This window comes from Zingiber officinale, chromosome 4B (assembly GCF_018446385.1).
Source record: "Zingiber officinale cultivar Zhangliang chromosome 4B, Zo_v1.1, whole genome shotgun sequence".
Classification (NCBI taxonomy): Eukaryota; Viridiplantae; Streptophyta; class Magnoliopsida; order Zingiberales; family Zingiberaceae; genus Zingiber; species Zingiber officinale.
This window is the reverse complement of record NC_055993.1, coordinates 94,127,487-94,147,575: the sequence shown is the minus strand read 5'-3', so window position 1 is coordinate 94,147,575 and position 20,089 is coordinate 94,127,487. Positions and strand designations below refer to the sequence as shown.

The 20,089-nt window shown below is 36.2% G+C and overlaps 1 protein-coding gene across 1 annotated transcript in view; it reads left to right on the top strand.

Moving 5' to 3' along the window:
- LOC121978401 (G-type lectin S-receptor-like serine/threonine-protein kinase At4g27290) overlaps positions 1-12,225 on the top strand; it is a 32,005-nt gene extending 19,780 nt beyond the window's left edge. Inside the window, exons 2-7 of the mRNA XM_042530752.1 lie at positions 8,977-10,178; positions 10,631-10,761; positions 10,855-11,065; positions 11,289-11,526; positions 11,635-11,785; positions 11,884-12,225. Coding sequence (XP_042386686.1) covers positions 8,977-10,178; positions 10,631-10,761; positions 10,855-11,065; positions 11,289-11,526; positions 11,635-11,785; positions 11,884-12,225 — 2,275 coding nt within the window. The remainder of the gene's footprint in view (positions 1-8,976; positions 10,179-10,630; positions 10,762-10,854; positions 11,066-11,288; positions 11,527-11,634; positions 11,786-11,883) is intronic.
- Positions 12,226-20,089: the final 7,864 nt, after the last annotated feature.

Genomic DNA, 20,089 nt, shown 5'->3' with positions numbered 1-20,089 from the left:
GGCGCTCTAGATCGATCAACCGATCGATCCAAAGCCTCCCCAATCGATTGGGAGAAATCCAATCGATTGAGATTCGACAGTTGGCGCAGATAAAGCCGTTGGCGAGCGTTTTTCTGCGTACTTCTTCGATTCTTCTCCACAGGTGATCACTGCAGCTCTCCACAGCGATCTTTTCTTCCTCACCGCCAGTTCTTGAAGGTTCTTGGAGACTCATCCAAGTCAAGAGGCGAGTTGCAACAAGAAGAAAAAGCTAGGGTTTTCATTGTAATCTTGTAAAATTCATTTGTATTTTGCTTCTTTCTTTCTCATTGTTGTATTGTGAGGTTGTAAGGCTTCTCCGCCTTCGGTAGTTACCAAGAAGGAGTGTTTTTATAGTGGAGGGTGCGTGAGTGTGTGGATCCTTGGACTAGTCACCTCTTCTTGAGGTGGATACCAAGTAAATCCCTAGAGTTAGCGTTGTTGTTTGTGTTTCTTGTATTTCCGCTGCACATCATCCCAAGAAGTGAGCAACGACGAGCACGACGACCACGACAAGCTATTCATCCCCCCTCCCTCTAGCTACATTTCGGCCCCAACAAATTCGACCTGTCCGTAAGGTAGCCGCCATATTAGGATGATGTTGCCGACAGAGCGTAATCCGGCCAGTCCTTGAGTCGGCCGCCCTGTTAGGATGATGTTGTTAGCTTAACATAATTTGGCATGTCCTTGAGTCCACTGCCCTGTTAGGATGATGTTGTTGGCTGAGCATAATTCGGGCGGTCCTTGAGCCAGCCGCCTTGTTAGGATGATGTTGTTAGATGATGATAATTCGGTCGGTCCTTGAGCCAGCCTCCTTGTTACGATGATGTTGTTAGATGATGATAATTCGGTCGATCCTTGAGCCAGCCGACTTGTTAGGATGATGTTGTTTGTTGAGCATAATTCGGTCGATTCTTGAGTTGGCCGCCCTATTAGGATGATGTAGTGTGTTGATCATATTAGAAATCCGTTCGAGAAATAGTATAGTACATCATGCCCCGTGGAAATCTTTTTGATAATCTATGTTTCGATGAAATTCTATCCAGGCGGCAATATGAGAATAAGTACTATAGGCTCGATCATCCTTTTACCTAACCAGTCATATAATGGGCCTCCCAGAGAAACTCCGCTCTGTTCTAAGAGGTTTGGTTGATATATTAGGTTGGGCTATATTTATCCTAGCCATATTTTTGTATAGTCAGAGCATATAAACTTGTCCGACTCTGTGACTGGATAGATATACATGTCCCCTACGGTTGATCTATTGTGGAGTGAGATAGTCATTCCGGTCGGACCATAAGATCGATCGGCCTTAATCTTGGTCACCTTAAGATCTAGTCGTCCTTAAACGTCCAACTGCTCAATTCTCTCGGCTTAAGGACTGACTATCTTCATCCAATCGGGTTACGACCCGATCTAGTTAAATTAAAGAACCTTATCACTAAACGATTAATCAAGGCCAGATGAGGGGATGTTATCCTTTCTATTAACTGATTGTCATATCATCTTGACTTTGACCACTCCCTCAACTTAACTTTGACTTCGATACTAATGTTTGTTCTAATAGGTCTTATGGATCTCCCAATGGGTATAAAATGTCTCATTGATGTCTGACCTCCTCCATGTAAAAAGTCATTGTGTTATGATAAATATTCCTGTGACGATACTAAGTCATTTGGAGTGTACGATATCACCCTTTAGTCTTTTACTCAGATGACTTTTATAATTATTTAGCCATCGTCAGCACTCAATCAAGTTTTCTTCGTTTGCACCACGTTTTCGATTAACATTTTTAACCAGTATAAACAAATTTTGATTTGATTTTCATTTGGCTTTCAAATGCAACTTAACATTAGTTTCACGGAAGCGAGGAATTGATGCTTTGTGGCAATACGTGTTCTCGAAAACCTTTAAAGAGATAAAGAAGAAGAGCTGCAAGAAAAAAATTTAATAATTTTATCTAAAATAGAGTGTTAAGAGATAAAAGAAAAATAAATTTAATAATTTGATTTAAAAGAATAAGGGTACTTTCGCAGAAGTAGGTGAAGGGTTGGCTGACGAAAAGATTTTTTTTTTTTAAAAAAAGGTGTTTTTCTCCATAAAAATATTTTAATCAAATCAGTTATTATTCTCATCGACGTCTGGGTCGTCGATTCCATATTGCTTCCATTTATTTTTTTTTTCTAATCGGATGCTGACAATTTATTTAATTACTCAGTCAATCTCAACGCTCCAAATTAATCACGCACACACAATTCGCTCAAACTTCCAAACGCAGTCAAATCCGTCGACTAGTGTGAAGTCTCCCAGTAAGTAAGATTGAAAATATCTCTCAATTAATTCAAGAGTTTGAATAAAACATGTCTGAAGTTTAAAAAGATGGAGTGTTGGTTTAGATGAATAGTTTGTTGATCAATGGAAGACTTTTTAATTGACAATAGAGTTCCTCAATCATTCTACGTATAATTTGGCAATCTAATAAAGTATTAGTGACTCAAGATTAGGGAAGGGGTCCCTAACAAGGTTTTTCGACACTCAACTCAGTACAATTTCCGATGAGTGGGCAAAGAAGAAGAACAGTAGACGATATGCATGATAATAAGACTTGGATGATGCTAATTACGTACCTTGTTAATGGAGAGGATCTCCCTTTATATACCACCTCTTACAACCTCCATGATCGTGAGATGACCCTTTGCGTCAGAATTTGTTTAGTGATGGAAAAAAATATAACCTGAGTGTTCCATAATGATAGTCCGAGGATCTTTGTCCTACTCATAAATGTACCTATTTTGTCGTTTATACTTCGCCATTATTGAGGCGGTTAAGAGAATATGCTGTCGTGATTAATTGGCTTATAAGAGACATAATAACTTTCGAAGAAGGTCTCAAAGGAATATTCTCCGACAAGTTCTGGCAGGTTGTTATAATGTTGTCTGTTACTTGTCTGCTAAATATATCTCGGTCGATCCCTAAGATTGACTGTAGTATCAATCTGCTCTGTCATATGTTAAATACTGTCAAGATCTGTTCAGAGGCTAATATTGTACTCACAGTATGCCAAAGATCCATTTAAGGAGTCATATGATAAATTATGGATGTTAAAGCCTTATTTTAGGGACAATATAACATTAAGTAACTTAAACCTGGTCGACCTTTGTCTGACCGACCGTATATGCAGAGTTTTCTACGAATGAGTATCTTTATGTCTGTCCGATCTTTGCTCGACCGAGTGTACATAAAGAGTCTTATGTTTGACTGACCTTTATCCAGCCGCCCATATATTAAGATCCTTGTGAGGCTGTCTTTGGGCTCGGCCGGACTCTGCCCTGTTGGGTGTGTAAAGAGCCTTATGTTCGACTGGCATTTATCCGTATGATCGCATATTAAGATCTCTATAAGGCTGCCTTTGGGCCCAGTTGGACTTTGCCTGGCTGGGCATATAGAGAGCCTTATATTTGACTAGCCTTTATCCAGCCTATCGTATATTAAGATCTCTGTGAGGCTATCTTTGGGCCCGACTGGACTTTGCTCGGCCAGGCGTACAAAGAGTCTTATATTCAATCGGTCTTTATCCTGTTGATCATATATTAAGATCTCTGTGAGGATATCTTTGGGTCTGGCCGGACGTATAGAGAGCCTTATGTTTGACCGACGTTTATCTGGTCGATCATATATTAAGATCTCTGTGAGGTTGACTTTGGCCTCAACCGAACTTTGCCCGGTCGAGCATACAGAGAGTCTTATGTTTGGCTGTCTTTTATCTGGTTGATCATATATTAAGATCTTGGCGAGAATATTTTTGGGCCCGGATGGACTTTGCCCGACCGGGTGTACAGGAGCCTTATATTCGACCAGTCTTTATTTGGTTGATCATATATTAAGATCTTGGTGGGGCTTAAGTTCCTAGAGCCCGGACGACCTTTCATTCGACCGGGCTCCTTTAAACTCAGTCGGTCATTTATTGACCGAGCGTATTATTTCTTTAGTTTCAATCATAATAGTCTTAGAGTCTTTATATCTGATCGGTTTTACAACCGGTCGACCTTATACGAGCGCCCTACTTTAGGGCTATGTGTGTAGCACCTGCGAACTTTGAAACTGGGCGATCAATAGAATCAAGTGTGGAATGTTCCTCTAACCTGGTTTTGACCGCCACATCACCTTGACTTTGACTACCACGTTATCTTCTGGATTCGCATGTTATATCCTGTATCACTAGCTTCCCCTTTATGTCTAGTCGAAGGAGATGTAGGCAACTAACTAGACTCGAGTTTTAGTCTTGTTCACTCACCTTCTATACTTGGTGATTTTCAAGACTCATGCTCTCGATCGTGCCTTAGGTACTTGATGTTTTTTTTCAAAAATGATCTACCCTCTACTAGGGCTAGTACTGAGGACATGAAAAAAGGTATTTTTGGATACAAAATGCATCATTTGTCATGTCCATCATAAATGTCCATTTATGGGTGAGTGCCACGTGGTATCACTACTTGTTCTCTGCAACGCCTTCTAACACTCTCCACTTCGCATAATATAATGGTACATCCCACTTTGCAAATCAATGAACCTCCTTAGTTCTGCTGTTTGAATCTAATGGTGTCAATTAAATTGTCTTTTATAAAACCCTAGACGTAGTGGGTTCTTCGCACTTCGTCCTTCATCTTTTCGGGCTCATTTTCTCCGACAACCTTTCTTCTTCCATCTATTCTCTCTAGTGGCCTTCCTTCCTCTGCATCCCTTTTTTCTCAAATCCCACATAACCTAGTAAGTTACGCATCCTTTGTCTAAGTTTCGATCTATCATGGCTCAGGAATTTTTTGCTCCTTGGTACACCTCGACCTCTTCGAGTTTTGATGTCGCTGATCGGGCTTACCTCTACTCTAGATATGAAATCCCTCACAATTTTCGTATTCATCTTTCCTTCCCCAAATGATCATCCTCACCTTACCCCTAATAATCATATCATTTTCTTTTTTGATTAAGTAGTGGCTGGTTTGTTCCTCGATTCATTCTTTTTTGTCAACAGTAAATCAATATTTTCGCATCCCATCGCAACAGTTTGTGCCAAACGCTTTCCAGTACTACACATGCAGGATGTTTATGTTGTTTCGTGTATTCGGGATTCCTCCCACTCCTCGCAACCTTTACCTATTTGCTTACACTAAAAAAAATCAAAACTCGAGGTTTTCCTTTTACAGTCTTGAAGCTTCAGATTCAGACGAAGATTTTCACAGACACTGCCAAATTTAATCCTGTCTAAAGGCTAAGAAGATGGTGCACTGGCTTAGGTGGATAGTTTGTTGACAAGCAGAAGACTTCTTTAACTGTTGATGGAGCTCCTCAATGATCCTACGCATAATCTAATAATCCAACAAAGTATTAGTGGCCCAAGACCAGGGAAGGGGTCACAGGCAAGGCCCTTTGACGCTTAAGTCAGTACACTTTCCGGCGAGTGGGCGAAGAAGAAGAAGAATAGTAGAGCATATGCGTGAGAGTAAGGCTTGGATGATGCTAATTGTGTACCTTGCTAACGGAGAAGATCCCCCTTTTTTATACCACCTGTCACAACCCCCGTGATGGTGAAGTGGCCTCTTCCATCGGAATTTATTAGGTGATGGAAAAAGTACAACCTGGGTATTTCATAATGATAGTCCGAGAAATCTTTTTCCTACCCACAGATGTACATCTTTTGTCGTTTATGTTTCACACCATTATTGAGGCGGTTAAGAGAATATGCTGCCACGATTAACTAGTTTATGAGAGACATAATAACCTTCGAAGAATGCCTCAAAGGAATATTCCCCGACAAGTTCTGATAGATTGCTATAATGTTGTCTGTTGCTTGTTTGCTGAATATATCTCGGTCAATCCTTAAGGTCGGTTGTAGTATCAATCTACTATATCATATGTTAAATACTGCCAAGATCTGTTCAAAGGCTAATATAGTACCCACAATATACTAAAGATCCATTTAAGGAGTCATATAATAAATCATGCATGTTAGAGCTTTATTTTAGGGATAATATGACATCAAGTAACTTAAACCTTGTTGACCTTTGCCGGGTCGATTGTATATGTGGAGTTTTCTATGGATGAGTGTCTTTAAGCTCACCCAGTCTTTGCCCGACCAAGCATACATAAAAAGCCTTATGTTTGACCGGCCTTTATTCTGTCGCTCGTATATTAAGATCCTTGTAAGGTTGCCTTTGGGCCAGATCAGACTTTGCCTGGCCGGGGGTGCAAATTAAGAGCCTTATGTTTAATCGGTCTTTATCTGGTCGATCATATATTAAGTTCTCAATGAGGTTGTCTTTGGGGCCGAGCGAACTTTGCCTGGTCGGGCGTACAAAGAGCCTTATGTTCGACCGGCCTTTATCAAGTCTATCATATATTAAGATCTCTATGAAGTTGTCTTTGGGCCCGGTTGGACTTTGTCCAGGCGGGTGTACAAAGAGCCTTATGTTCAACCGACTTTTATCCAGCTGATCGTATATTAAATCTCTGTGAGGCTGTCTTTAGGCCCGGCCAGACTTTGGTCGGCTGGGCGTACAGAGAGCCTTATGTTCGATCGGCCTTTATTTGACGGATTGTATATTAAGATCTCTATGAGGCTGACTATGGGTTCGACCGGACTTTGCCCGGCCGGGCGTACAGAGAACCTTATGTTTGATCGGTCTTTATCTGACCGATTATATATTAAGATCTTGGCGAGGCTATTTTTGGACCTGGTTGGACTTTGCCCGGCCAAGTGTATACGGAGCCTTATGTTTGACTGGCTTTTATCTGGTCAATCATATATTAAGATCTTGGTGGGGCTTAAGTGCCTAGAGCCTGGACGTCTTTTCATCTGACCAGGCTCCTTTGAACCCGGCTGGCTATTTATTGACCGAGCATATTATTTTTTTAGTTTCAATCGTAATAGTCCTAGAATCCTTATATCCAACTGGTTTTACAACCGGTTGGCCTTATACGAGCGTTCTACTTTAGGGCCCCGTGCAGGACTCGCGAACTTTGAAACTATGCGATTAACATAACTAAGTGTGGAATGTTCCTCTATCCTGACTTTGACCGCCATAATATCTTAACTTTGACTATCATGTCATCTTTTGAATGCACACGCTATAACCCGTATCAGCTTAATACGAAAGGTTTCGATAAGGAAATCTTGTTAGTCTTCTAGGATCATGCATCAAACTAAGTTGAGAAATGTTCTTGTTAATTTGAAGGCGATGACGAGCAACTAATTTTTTTTTTCGAATACATTGAAAATAAGTGGCTTGATGTCTAAATTTATAATTTGACGGCCTTCATAAATGTTTATACCTAATCAAAATATATATTCCTCTAATCAAGCAAAAACTAAAAGTTCATTGCTAAAAATTGGCAAAAACGTCTCAATAATATAGTTGGAATTACTTGAGGATTTCTATATCTGCATCAAAATTAAAGATTCTGTAAGGATATTTGACGGGGAAGGAACTCTTAAGAATGCAACAAAAAATAGTTGAAATATTATAAATCTTTTATGTTGGGTAAATTATGGTGTTATTAAGTTCGATATAGTTGAAATATTATAAGTCTTTTGACAGTGACTCCATGTTGTTAATTTTCAAACTGATCTTTGTCAAATTGTTGACTTGTTGCATACACACAATTATTTCCAAACTTAGGCAACTCAATTGACTAGACTTAATCAAAATTTGAAATTTAAGGCGTTAAATTGAGAGCTTTTGTTAGGACTTATAACAACTCTAAAAGGAAATACAACAGATTAGATTGCAGATGGAAGCAACGCAGGATTATTAAGGGCATAAGCTTCCACTGGACAGATGCAGCTCTTTCTTTCTCGGCTCCTGAAAACAGTAGCAGTAACTTTCTTCGTCGTCAACCAATCCTCATCTTCTGGTACGTTTAAGAAAGAATTAATCCTAGTCCAGTATTATGGATTTTATTAATTTATTTTATTAATCTATCACATTTAATTTTACTAAATATTAAAAATCAACTTATTTCACCAAATATGCATCCCTTCAATTTTTCCATATATTAAACTTTTAGATGATTAGCTAACTTATGCATTTACTAAATTTATATTTTATTAACCGTACTTTTCCAAATTTAGGAAATAAAATTTATTTTTAAAATATTAAAATATTATTTAATTTAGGAGAGAGAAAAAATTAAAAAATGAATTGGGTAATGAAAAGTAAATATAGAGAAAATAATAACAAAACGAAAGAGAGAAAAAAATAATAAAAAATAAAGATAATGAAAATTTTAGGATAATTAATATAATATGTAGTGAAAAATAATTATTTAAATTTAATAAAATGAATGATTTATTTTAAATTTTAAATATATTATGGAGAAATGTGTAAACCATACTTTAAAATAAATTTGAAACTTCTGACATCCAATACTGCTTATTAAAAATATTTAATAATCTATAATCAATTAGACATTATTCTATTAAAAACCTTTAAATATTTTTATGTGAAAGGTATTTATAACTCGGGAATATTATGCGTGCAATGAGGTTTATTTATCAAAACTCAAGAAAAAAATAAAAATATTTGATATAAATTTAAGATCTTTAGGTCAAATAATATTTTTGGATAATATTATTCCTCAAAAGTATACAAAATAATGAAAATTAATTATAGACAAATTTAGAGAACACTATTAGTTTGTCTCACTACTGTAAATTTCAAAATAAAAGAAAATAAATTTAAAATACAATAATATTTATTTGATATAAAATTATAATTTTTAAGATTGTAAAATAGAAAACTGTTTTTAAATCAATGTTCAACTAGTCAACCGACAGTAGGTTTGGGCGGACAAAAACTGGAACAAATCAACGTGGCCGATGGAGATTTAAAAAAATAAAAATAATAAGAATGTTATATGAGAAATATGTCGTTAGATATTTATTTATTTATGACGTTGGTACAGGAGATACAATGATCAGAACAGCTCACTTATACATGGACAGACCTTAACATCGACAGGAGACTTGTTTCAACTGAGCTTCTTCAGACTAGATAATAATAGTTCGGCGAAGGGATACTTGGGAATCTGGTACTGCAATCTCACACCGCAAGAAGGCACTGTAGTATGGATCGCCAATCGGAATAACTCTGTCAACACATCCATAGCATCCTTCAACCTCACTTCCGATGGAAATCTAATCTTATTTGAGGAGGACAAAGTCGTTTGGTCGACGGGAACAAGATCCACTGAACTCAATTCTGCACGCTTGCAGCTTTTAGATTCTGGAAACCTCGTTCTGAACGACTACAACTCGATTCTATGGCAGAGCTTTGAGGACTCGAACAACAGCGACACGTATCTCCCTGGAATGAAGCTCGGATTTGACAACCGGACCAACACTTCATGGCGGCAAGTGTCATGGAAGAACTCCATGGATCCTTCCCCGGGAGACTACATCCAAATGATTCGTGCTCTACCTATACTGGATTTGGTCACGTTGAAAGGATCCGCCAAATACCATCGCGGCGGCCTATGGAACGGATATTGGTTCGTGGGGCATCCATTGACGGCGAGCAGCCAGGTGGCCAACTCAGTAAATATCACATTTGTGTCCAACGAGAATGAGAGCTATTTTATGACTAATTACAAAACCTCGCCGACGCCGGTGCTGATACGCTCAATGTTGTGGGCCAACGGAACCTTCCAGCGTTGGTTTCTTGACAGTAGCAAGAGAGAGTGGCAATTTCTGTCGTCGACTCCGGCGGACGAGTGCGATGAGTACAATCGCTGCGGCCGCAACAGAGTGTGCACCCAGATATACGTTGCTGTCGAGTGCCAGTGCTTGGACGGGTTTATAAATATTACGGAGAACGGAAGCGAGGTTGGATGCGAGAGGAAGAAGCCTTTGAATTGCTCGTCGAATCAATTTTCCAAGGTGCAGAACGTGAAAGTGCCCGACACTGAGAACGCTACACCACGAGGAAACATGAGTCACGATGACTGCCAGAATTTGTGCTTGAATGATTGCTCCTGCATGGCATATGCGGTGATCAGTGGGTCTTATGGATGCATAACTTGGCCTGGTGATCTGTTAGATCTCAGAACATTCGTCAATAAAGGAGATGATTTATACGTTCGGCTCGCAGGAGAATTGGATCACCCAAGTACGAATAATAATCAAACATCTGTCTTTTTTTCACTACTTTATCCATTAACTTATTTATTCACTAACCCTTTAGCACTTAGCAGTCAGTTTTTTTTTTCTTTTGCAATACAAATCAAATAAGAAAGAAATTTGCTTTATTATCTGCTATTTACTCGTACCATGTTACAATTTCTCTTTGAGACCTCCAATGAAATTTGTATCTATTTTTCATGTTTGCATAGGAAAAACCAGCACTGGGAGAAGAATTCTATTTATTATCATCTCTATTGCTGCAACACTGTTATTCCTTTGTGTCATTTTTATTTACCGTCAAAGAATAAAATCAACAACACAGAGACGGAAACGACTTGCAAAAACATTCAGTATGGCTACTGAACTATTATTATATGGTGTTTAATTTGAACATATATACCTGCTTATTCTTTACTATGAAAAATATCTTTTGAACAGACCAAAAAGATCAAGATGAAATAAGAGGAGCAGAATCTCTATTGTTTGATCTGGAGGCTATTAGGATAGCTACGGACAACTTCTCTGATAGAAACAAACTAGGAGAAGGAGGATTTGGGCCTGTTTATAAGGTCAATCTCAAGATTTGACGAATGTTATATATAACTGTGAAGGATTCTTCAACTCGATAAATGAGTAATAATTTTGGTGACACTTGAAAACAGGGGACACTGGAGAACGGAGAGGATGTAGCAGTAAAAAGACTTTCAAGAGGCTCAGGACAAGGACTGGATGAATTAAAAAATGAAGTGTTTCTGGTATCCAAACTTCGGCACAAAAACCTTGTGAGGCTGTTGGGTTGTTGCTTGGAATCAGAGGAGAAACTACTCGTTTACAATTATCTTGCTAATACAAGTCTTGACAAGTTTTTGTTTGGTATAGTTTCAGTCTTTGTTTTTGCATGACAAATATCCTCAATTGATGGTTATCTAGAGTTTGGTAATCTAATGCCGTATTGTTCAATTCCATTATCTAATATATGTTCTGAGATTGATTGTGTTATATACAATTGGTTATGATTACATGAATAGTTTGTCCTTCATTGCACACACCATGATTGATAAAATTAGTAACCAAATATTACGTACGAATGGTGCAGATAATTCAAAGAGAGAACAGTTGGATTGGGCAAAAAGATTTAAGATCATTGAAGGCATCAGTCGAGGACTTCTTTATCTTCATGAAGATTCGCCGGTGAAGATTATTCATCGGGACTTAAAAGCTAGTAACATATTGTTAGATGCAAATATGGATCCTAAAATTTCAGATTTTGGTCTTGCGAAGCTTTTTGGTGCAGATGAAACACATGGAAATACTAAAAGAATTGCTGGAACATTGTACGCCAACACTCTATTTATCATTGTGGACCAAATTTAACACTTCAAATAAACAGAAAGTTACTTAGAATAGAGAAAGTTTCAATGTGTTTTTCTTGTTAATGACAGTGGATATATGGTACCAGAATATGTTATTCATGGGTTATTCTCAGTTAAATCAGATGTGTATAGCTATGGTGTGTTAATCTTGGAGATCCTAATTGGTCGGAAGAATAGTGGTTACCGAGGATCCGAATATCCAATTGAACCTGTTACTCATGTAAGTATTACTGCAACTTTTTGATTGAGTGATATGAATTTGATACATAATTTATTCGAATGAAGTTCTTAACTACACATGCTATCATCTCATTTTAGATGGTCTGGCGCCATTGGACCCAAGGAAATGCCTTGCAAGTAGTTGATCAAGATCTAGTTGAACAATGTCAAGCTCAACAAATATTAAGGTGCATACATATAGGGTTACTATGCGTGCAAGATGATCCAATTCAAAGACCCACCATGGCCAATGTTGTGCTTATGCTCAACAATCACTTTGTCAGCCTTCCCACACCTTTAGCACCAGCATTTCTCAGTAACTGTAATACCACCATTGAATCAAATGGCGCTCCAAGGAGAGATAATTCCAACGGAAGCAAGGGAATTCTAATAAAAATTTCTGAAAATAATGTCTCAATATCTGTGTTGGAGCCTAGATAGTAGGAAAGTTCACTTCATGTTCATATATATAAAACGAGTCTTGATTGAATTGTCAATATTATGTTTCAAGTTTATTCTTATTTATGTAAAGTTTAACTGAATGTTTAGTTTCAGGTTTATTCTAATATGTATTTGATCTAGTTTAGATAGTGATTCGTAGTTAAAAGGCCAAAATAAACTATTTTGCTTAAACTAATTGAGGATCAAATGTCAGCATTAAAATGCCTAGATTGTATCAGAATCTAGTACAAGGACACATCAGTTAGCTAAGGAGTTGACCAAAAATATTCTCAATGTTAAGGAACCAACCAATAAGAAAGATTAACCCTATTTTATACATGATCTCCACCTCAAAGGCAGGTAAGGTCATGTCTGAAGGAGGAGAAGCCACTTTGGAAGGCTATCAGTGAAGTGATCAGCTGCCTTTGATCGAGTAATGCACTTGATTAATCATGATAAAGAATACTAGTTTTGTAGCTTTGACAAGAAATTATCTAATCTATTCTTTATTTAAAGTTCTAATAACTGGATTGTGTTGAATGGCTCAAACCAAATAAATGAAAATGGCCAGCTACAAAGATCCTATCATTTTTATAGTTTAATTATAGATTAATTAAGATTTCTTTTCGATACATACCAGATGAAGACTGACGAAGAACAACACAAGTTGTTGCTGCTATAATTTCCAGCAACTAGAAAAGAAAGAGCTGCATCTTGGCCATGGAAGTTTAATGATGTTCGACAATCTACCAGAGATATTTGGGACTTAGCTGAATTTAAACTATAGTAAATTAAATTCAATTTATCTGTCGAGATGACTTAAACTGATAATCTCATACTGTCAGCGAAGATTGGTTTTCTGGCAAGTAATGAACGCAAACCGCAAATTGACAGAATGGGCATATCGGCAGAGCGAGCCCAATGTCCCGGTGGCTTAGATGTCGAGTGGTAGAGGTAGCCGAACGGGCGAAACGGCCGACCGGATAGTGCGGTCAAGCGAGCATAGCAGCAGAATTGATCAATCAGGTTAAGTGGCCGACTAGCAAAAAAGCCGACCAAGTAATGTGGTTGAGCAGGCAGATCAGCCTAGCGGACGAAGAGGTCGAGCGAGTAAGCACCCGAGCGAACGAAGAGTCTCAGCAGGTGAGCGGTCGAGCGAGCTTGTGGCCGATGGTCGTGCAAGTGAGCTGATGAAGAGGCGAAGCAAGCTTGCGACTGGATGGCGAGCAGCTGAGCGGATGAAGAGGCCGAGCGAGCTTGCGGCCAGATGTGTGAGCAGCTGAGCGGATGAAGAGGTCGAGCGAGCTTGAGGCCAGATGGGCATTCAGCTAAGAGGATGAAGAGGCCGGATGAGCTCACAGCCGGACGAGCGTGCAACCAAGTAGATTAAGAGGCCGAGCGGGTGAACGAGCCGAGGCATGCGATGATGTAGTTTCCTTGAAATAGATTCACCCACTTCCAGCTGTGCTTCGAGGTTTTCTCTGGTCGTCTGTTTCCCAGGATACAACGGTTAATCGCAATGTGAACCAATCACTAGATGTAGGATCGAAAAGCGCTAGAGGGGGGTGAATAGCGCTCGTGGCTTTCACTTATGTTTTGAGTAAATATGCAGTGGAAATAAAAACAATACAAAAGAAACATTAAGATTTACTTGATTCGGAGCTTGTGGCGACTCCTACTCCAAGGCCCACACGTAAGAGTGTTTTTGATGAAAAATCACTATAAATTTGAAATATTACAAAAGAGTACAGTTGATTGAATGCAGTAATCAAAATTATACCAACAACAGAATATCTGAAATTCAAGCTCTTGGTTGTCGGAGCAATGTTAGAACTTCACTAGATTGTCTTTTGAGTAGCACATAGAAGGAAGGATTGCGATTTCTTGATCTCCTAGCTACTGCCTGAGACTGGATTAAATAGCCTGCTGAAGGCGCCTTCAGCCTCCATAGAAGGCGCCTTTAGCCTCCATAGAAGGCGCCTTTACTGAAGTCTTATCCCTTGAATCTCGGTCGTCGATGAGCTCCACTATGGTCGCTGATTATCCACCCAAAGGCGCTTTCAAGCTCCATGGAAGGCGCCTTCCATCAGTTATCCAAGGCGCCTTCAGCTCCTTTGAAGGCGCCTTCATTCGTTGCCACGTGGATCCTTTGACCAGCGTGCTCAAGGCGCCTTCCAGCCCCACGAAGGCTCCTTTAGCACTATTTATCCTAGACAAAAGTGCCCAATTCTCTTCCTGCAAAATATGTTAGTCCAAGAAACTAACCATACCCTACAAAACAAAGTTATCACAGTATAGACATGAAAAATAAAGCATTTGACAGTCTTCAGACTATCCAATTCTGACTTTGGATTTCCCAGAAATCCTAGGTCGAACCGACGCCTACTATTCCCTCGCCTGGGAACACGTCCTCACCTACTCTTCTCAAGAGAGTTTACATGTTGTTAGATTGGTCCTCCTGACCAACTGGACTTTCTTCCTAGGGTTACCACCCCCTAGGGTTTTCCTCATCTTAGGGTTACCACCCCCTAGGGTTTTCCTCCTTCCTAACTGCAGCTAGGATTTTTCACCATCTAGGGTTACCGCCTCCTAAGACCTAGGGTTGCCACCCCCTAGGGTTTTCCACCTGCCTAGAATCCACTAGGACTTTTGCCTAAGACAACTTAGGAATTTCCTGCAAGCTTAATAAACCTTGTTAGATAACAAATAATCTTAACTTTGAATCCTTTGTCATTATCAAAACTCAGGTTCGATCGTCGGATGCTTCCCGCATCAACAATCGCCCCCTTTTTTATTATGACAATTAGATTCAAAGTTAAGTAAAACATAATTCGATTATAAGAATATAAATGCATACAAGTTAAAAAGATGCAATATCAAGCGCAATTAAAAAAAATGCAATATTTATAACAACTTAGAACACTTGTTGTAGCTCCCCCCTTAATCACTTATTCATTTTTTTTTAATTACTTAACTTTCACTTTTCTCTCCCCCTTTGCCATATATCAAAAAAAAAACTAAATAGAGAGAAAAAGAATTTTTAGCTCCCCCTTGAAATGTAGTACTTAAAAAACTTTGCTAATTTTTAAGCGTTTGAATGTGCTTTTGAAAAAGTTAATTTAGAAATACTTTGAAAAAATTTAGCTTTTTCAAAAATAACTTAGCTAAATATTAGGTTTGAAAATTACTTAGTACAAAAAAACTTAGTTAGTCTTAGGTTTTGAAGCTATCTTAGTTCAAAATACTCAACTTAAAAATGATTTTGATTAAAACTTTAGTTTAAAATTTTTTTTTGATAAAAACTAAGTTAAGTACTTAGCTTTGATAAGAACTTAGCTTAGCTTTATAAAGCTTTTGAAAAAGACTTAGTCAAGTACTTAGGTTTCAAAAGAAGTTGATAAGAACTTAGCTTTTGATAAAAAAAAAAATATTTGTAGCTTTAAAAGGATTTAGGTTTGAAGACAAATTTGATAAAACATTTAATTTTAAAATGAATTTCTTGTACAAATAAAAAGACTTTTAGCTTAAAAGTAATTTTATTTAAACACAAAGAGAAAACACTGAATTTTCTTTTTCAAAAATGAAGTTAAAAATATTTTAACTTTCAAATATATCTAACTTCACTCCCCCTTGATTAATGCAAAAAAAAAAGTCCTAGAGTCCAAGCATGAGTAACAATTTATTTTCAAGCATAAACATCTACTTTTAAACAAATGTCTAATCGTTAGCTACTAGTTGTTTACCATGAGATAGTAGCTTTCACTTGGTTAATCAAATTAAGTAAGAGTTCCAATTAATTTGACTAAGCATAGATAACTTAATTTGATTAATTTGAATTTGATATTTATTGCCCAGACTTATGTTGATACACAGACATAAGTATTTTGAAGTCCAAGCAGTATCCTATGCATCTCACACCATTCTAAGTGTTTTTCATACACAAGCAAGGTAATCCTAGTGTGCTTGTGAGATGCTTTGGCCGAGACCTAGGGGAACATGCTTTCTAGGGGTAAATACTTAGGCTAAGTCCAAATTTTGAAAGACTAATAAAATTAGAATTTTGAAAATATTTTTCCTAGAAGTTTAAAACTAAGATGTTTTTAAAATAATAAAGAGGAGTATTTTCAAAAATAAGCTCTATTCTACTAAGCATATTTATATTTGTCTTCTAAGTGCACTGAACTCAAGTTCAGGTAAGGGTTTTGTAAAAATATCAGTCAGGTTTGACTTAGACTCAACATAGTTAAGTATAATGTCACCCTTAGCTACATAATCCCTTATAAAGTGATATTTTACTTCTATGTGTTTAGTCCTTGAGTGTTGGATAGGATTTTTGGTTAAGTTAATAGAACTTACATTATCAATTGAAATTTTTATATTTTTTATATTCTAATTGATAGTCCTTTAAGGTATGTATCATCCATAATAGTTGAGATGCACATTCCCCCATGGCTATGTACTCTGCTTTAGTAGTGGATAAAGCAACACAGTGTTGATTTCTGCTTGACCAACTTACTAGGCACTGACCTAGAAATTGATAGCTTCCATTTGTGCTTTTTCTATCTAGTTTGCACCTGGCATAGTCTGAATCAGAATAGCCAATTAGGTCAAAGGTGTTAGTCCTAGGGTACCAAAGTCCTACATTTAAGGTTCCCTTAATGTATCTAAGTATTCTTTTAACATTTGTTAGGTGTGATTCTTTTGCACAACATTGGTACCTAGCACGCATACCTACTGCAAACAGAATATCAGGTCGACTTGTAGTTAGGTATAAGAGACTTTCTATAGCACTTTGGTAATATTTTAAATCTACTGGTTTTCCTTCTAAGTCAGAGCCAATTTTAACATTAATTGCCATTGGAGTATTGATATTTTTAGAATTTCAATGCCAAACTTTCTAATTATTTCCTTAGCATGTTTTATTTGAGAAATGTATATTCCTTCTTTGGTTTGTTTAATTTGTAAGCCTAAGAAAAAATTAAGTTCCCCAACTAAGGTCATTTCAAATTCACTTTCCATTAATTTGGTAAATTCTTTTAGAAATTTAGTATTGGTTGAGCCAAAAATTATATCATCTACGTAAATTTGGACTATAAAGATGTCTTTTCTAAGATTTTTGTAAATAGGAATTGATTTATTTGACCTTGTTTAAACCCTTTAGATATTAGATAAGTTGATAGGCATTCATACCAAGCCCTAGGTGCTTGTTTTAGTCTATATAGGACTTTCTTTAACCTAAAGACATGGTTTGGGTGGTCCAAATCCTCAAATCCTGGGGGTTGACTTACATACACCTCTTCCTTGATGAACCCATTTAAGAATGCAGATTTTACATCCATTTGGTATAATTTGAATCTTTTATGTGTTGCATAGGCTAGCAGCATCCTTATGGATTTAAGTCTAGATACGGGTGCATAGGTTTCATTATAGTCTAACACTTCTATTTGGCTTAACTCTTTTTCTACTAGTCTAGTTTTATTTCTTACTATTTCACCCTTATCATCCAATTTGTTTCTAAATACCCATTTGGTGTCAACTCTGGTTTTACTTATGGGTTTAGGTACAAGTTCCTAGACTTGGTTTCTTTCAAATTGAGCTAACTCCTCTTGCATTGCTAAGACCCAATCTAGATCAGGAAGGGCTTCTTCTATAGTCTTGGGTTCAATTTTAGAAATAAGGGCTATCTGACTTAGATTTCTATAGGATGATCTAGTTCGAACTCCTAGGGTTGGGTCACCCAAAATTTGGTCAGATGGGTGATTGGTACTTGTTATGGATGATCTTATATTAGTGTCAACAATTGGTTCTTGTGATTTACAAGATTTAATTTGAAAACTTTCATTGTTGTCTATGTTTCTTATATTAATCTTTTCTGTATTTTGATTTATATTTTCGTTTGTTAAATTAGTTAAGTTATTTTCTTCATCAAAAATCACATTGGTTATTTCTTCAACTTTTAGGGTATTTTTATTATAGACTCTATAATCCCTTCTGATTGTGGAGTATCCTAAAAAGATTCTTGGGGTTGATTTTGATGTAAATTTTCCTAAATAATCTTTAGTGTTTAGAATGTGGACTTTACATCCAAACACTTTTAATAATTTAAGTTAGGGATTTTATTATAGTATAATTCATATCGAGTTTTATTCTGCAATTTATTGATTAAGATTCTATTTTGAATGTAACAAGCAGTATTTATTGTCTCAGTCCAGAATTGATTATTTAGGTTATATTTATTTAATATGGTTCTAGCAGCTTCTTGTAGGGTTTTATTTTTCCGTTCTACTAAACCATTTTGTTGGAGAGTTCTCGAGCATGAGTACTCATATTTGTATCCATTAATTTCATAAAATTCAGTAAATTTATGGTTTTCAAATTCTCCTCCATGATCACTTCTAATTCTTTTAATTTAGTATCTTTTTCATTTTCTATCAACTTACAAAAGTTTTTAAATATTTCATAAGTTTCATCTTTAGTTTTTAGAAATTTTACCCAAGTAAATCTTGAGTAGTCATCAATTATAACTAAGCAATATTGGTTTTTGTTTAGTGACTTGGCTCCATGTGAATCAAACAGGACTAAGTGTAGGAGCTCAAGTATCGAGTTAGTTTTATTTAAATTGGTTAACTTGTGGGTTGACTTGGTTTGTTTACCATGTTGGCAAGCATTACTATATTTTCTATAATTTTTAATTTGGGTAAATCTCCAACTAAGCTATTTTGACTCATTTTTGAAATGAGTCTGGTATGAGTGTGACCCAGTCTTCTGTGCCACAACTTAGTTTCCTCTTGTAGTGTCAGGAGACACTTTAGTGAGGAGATTGGTAGGTCAATTGTATAGATGTTTTGTTTCCTAATTTCCTTAAGTGAAATTTCAGGATTTTTAACATTTTTAATTAAACACTTTGATTTTGAAAATGTGACTAAGTACCCAGAGTCACATAACTAACTAATGCTAAGTTAAAATTCAATTTATCAACCAATAGTATTTTTTGAATAATAAAATCGGAACTCGGTTCGATATTACTTGTTCCGAATACCTTAAATTTTTCGTCATTGTCGAACGCAACTGGCCCTAAATTCTTGAATTGTAGCTTAGTGAATTTCAATCTGTCTCCAGTCATGTGTCTGGAGCATCCACTATCTAACATCCATTGATCTAAATCTTTATGTTCCTACACATAAAGTATTTGATTTAGTTCAATTTAACGGATCAAAAGATAGTTTGATTGAAATTAGCTCCTTAATATTCCATATCATCTAGTCTAGATTGTCAAGCATGTTATTCCTACGGGTATTTGTGAGATGATTTTGTGTTTAATTAAATTTATTAAATTAAATTAAGTTATGAATTGATTAAACTTATTGAATAAGATTTATTAATAAAGATTTATTAAGATTTATAGATTTTTTAATTGATTAAGATTAAGATTTGTTAGGATTAAATTAGATTTATTAAAATTAGATTAGATTTATTAATATTTATTAGGTTTAAATTAGATTAGATTTATTTATTAAATTAGATTAGATTTATTAAGATTTATTAGGATTAAATTAGATTTATTAAAATTAGATTTATTAAGATTTATTAGGATTAAATTAGATTTATTAAAATTAGATTAGATTTAGTAAGATTTATTAGGATTAAATTAGATTAGATTTATTTATTAAATTAGATTTATTAAGATTTATTAGGATTAAAGTAGATTTATTAAAATTAGATTAGATTTAGTAAGATTTATTAGGATTAAATTAGATTTATTAAAATTAGATTAGATTTATTTATTAAATTAGATTTATTAGAATTTAAATTAAATTTATTAAATTTAGATTAGATTTATTAAAATTTATTAGAATTTAAAGTA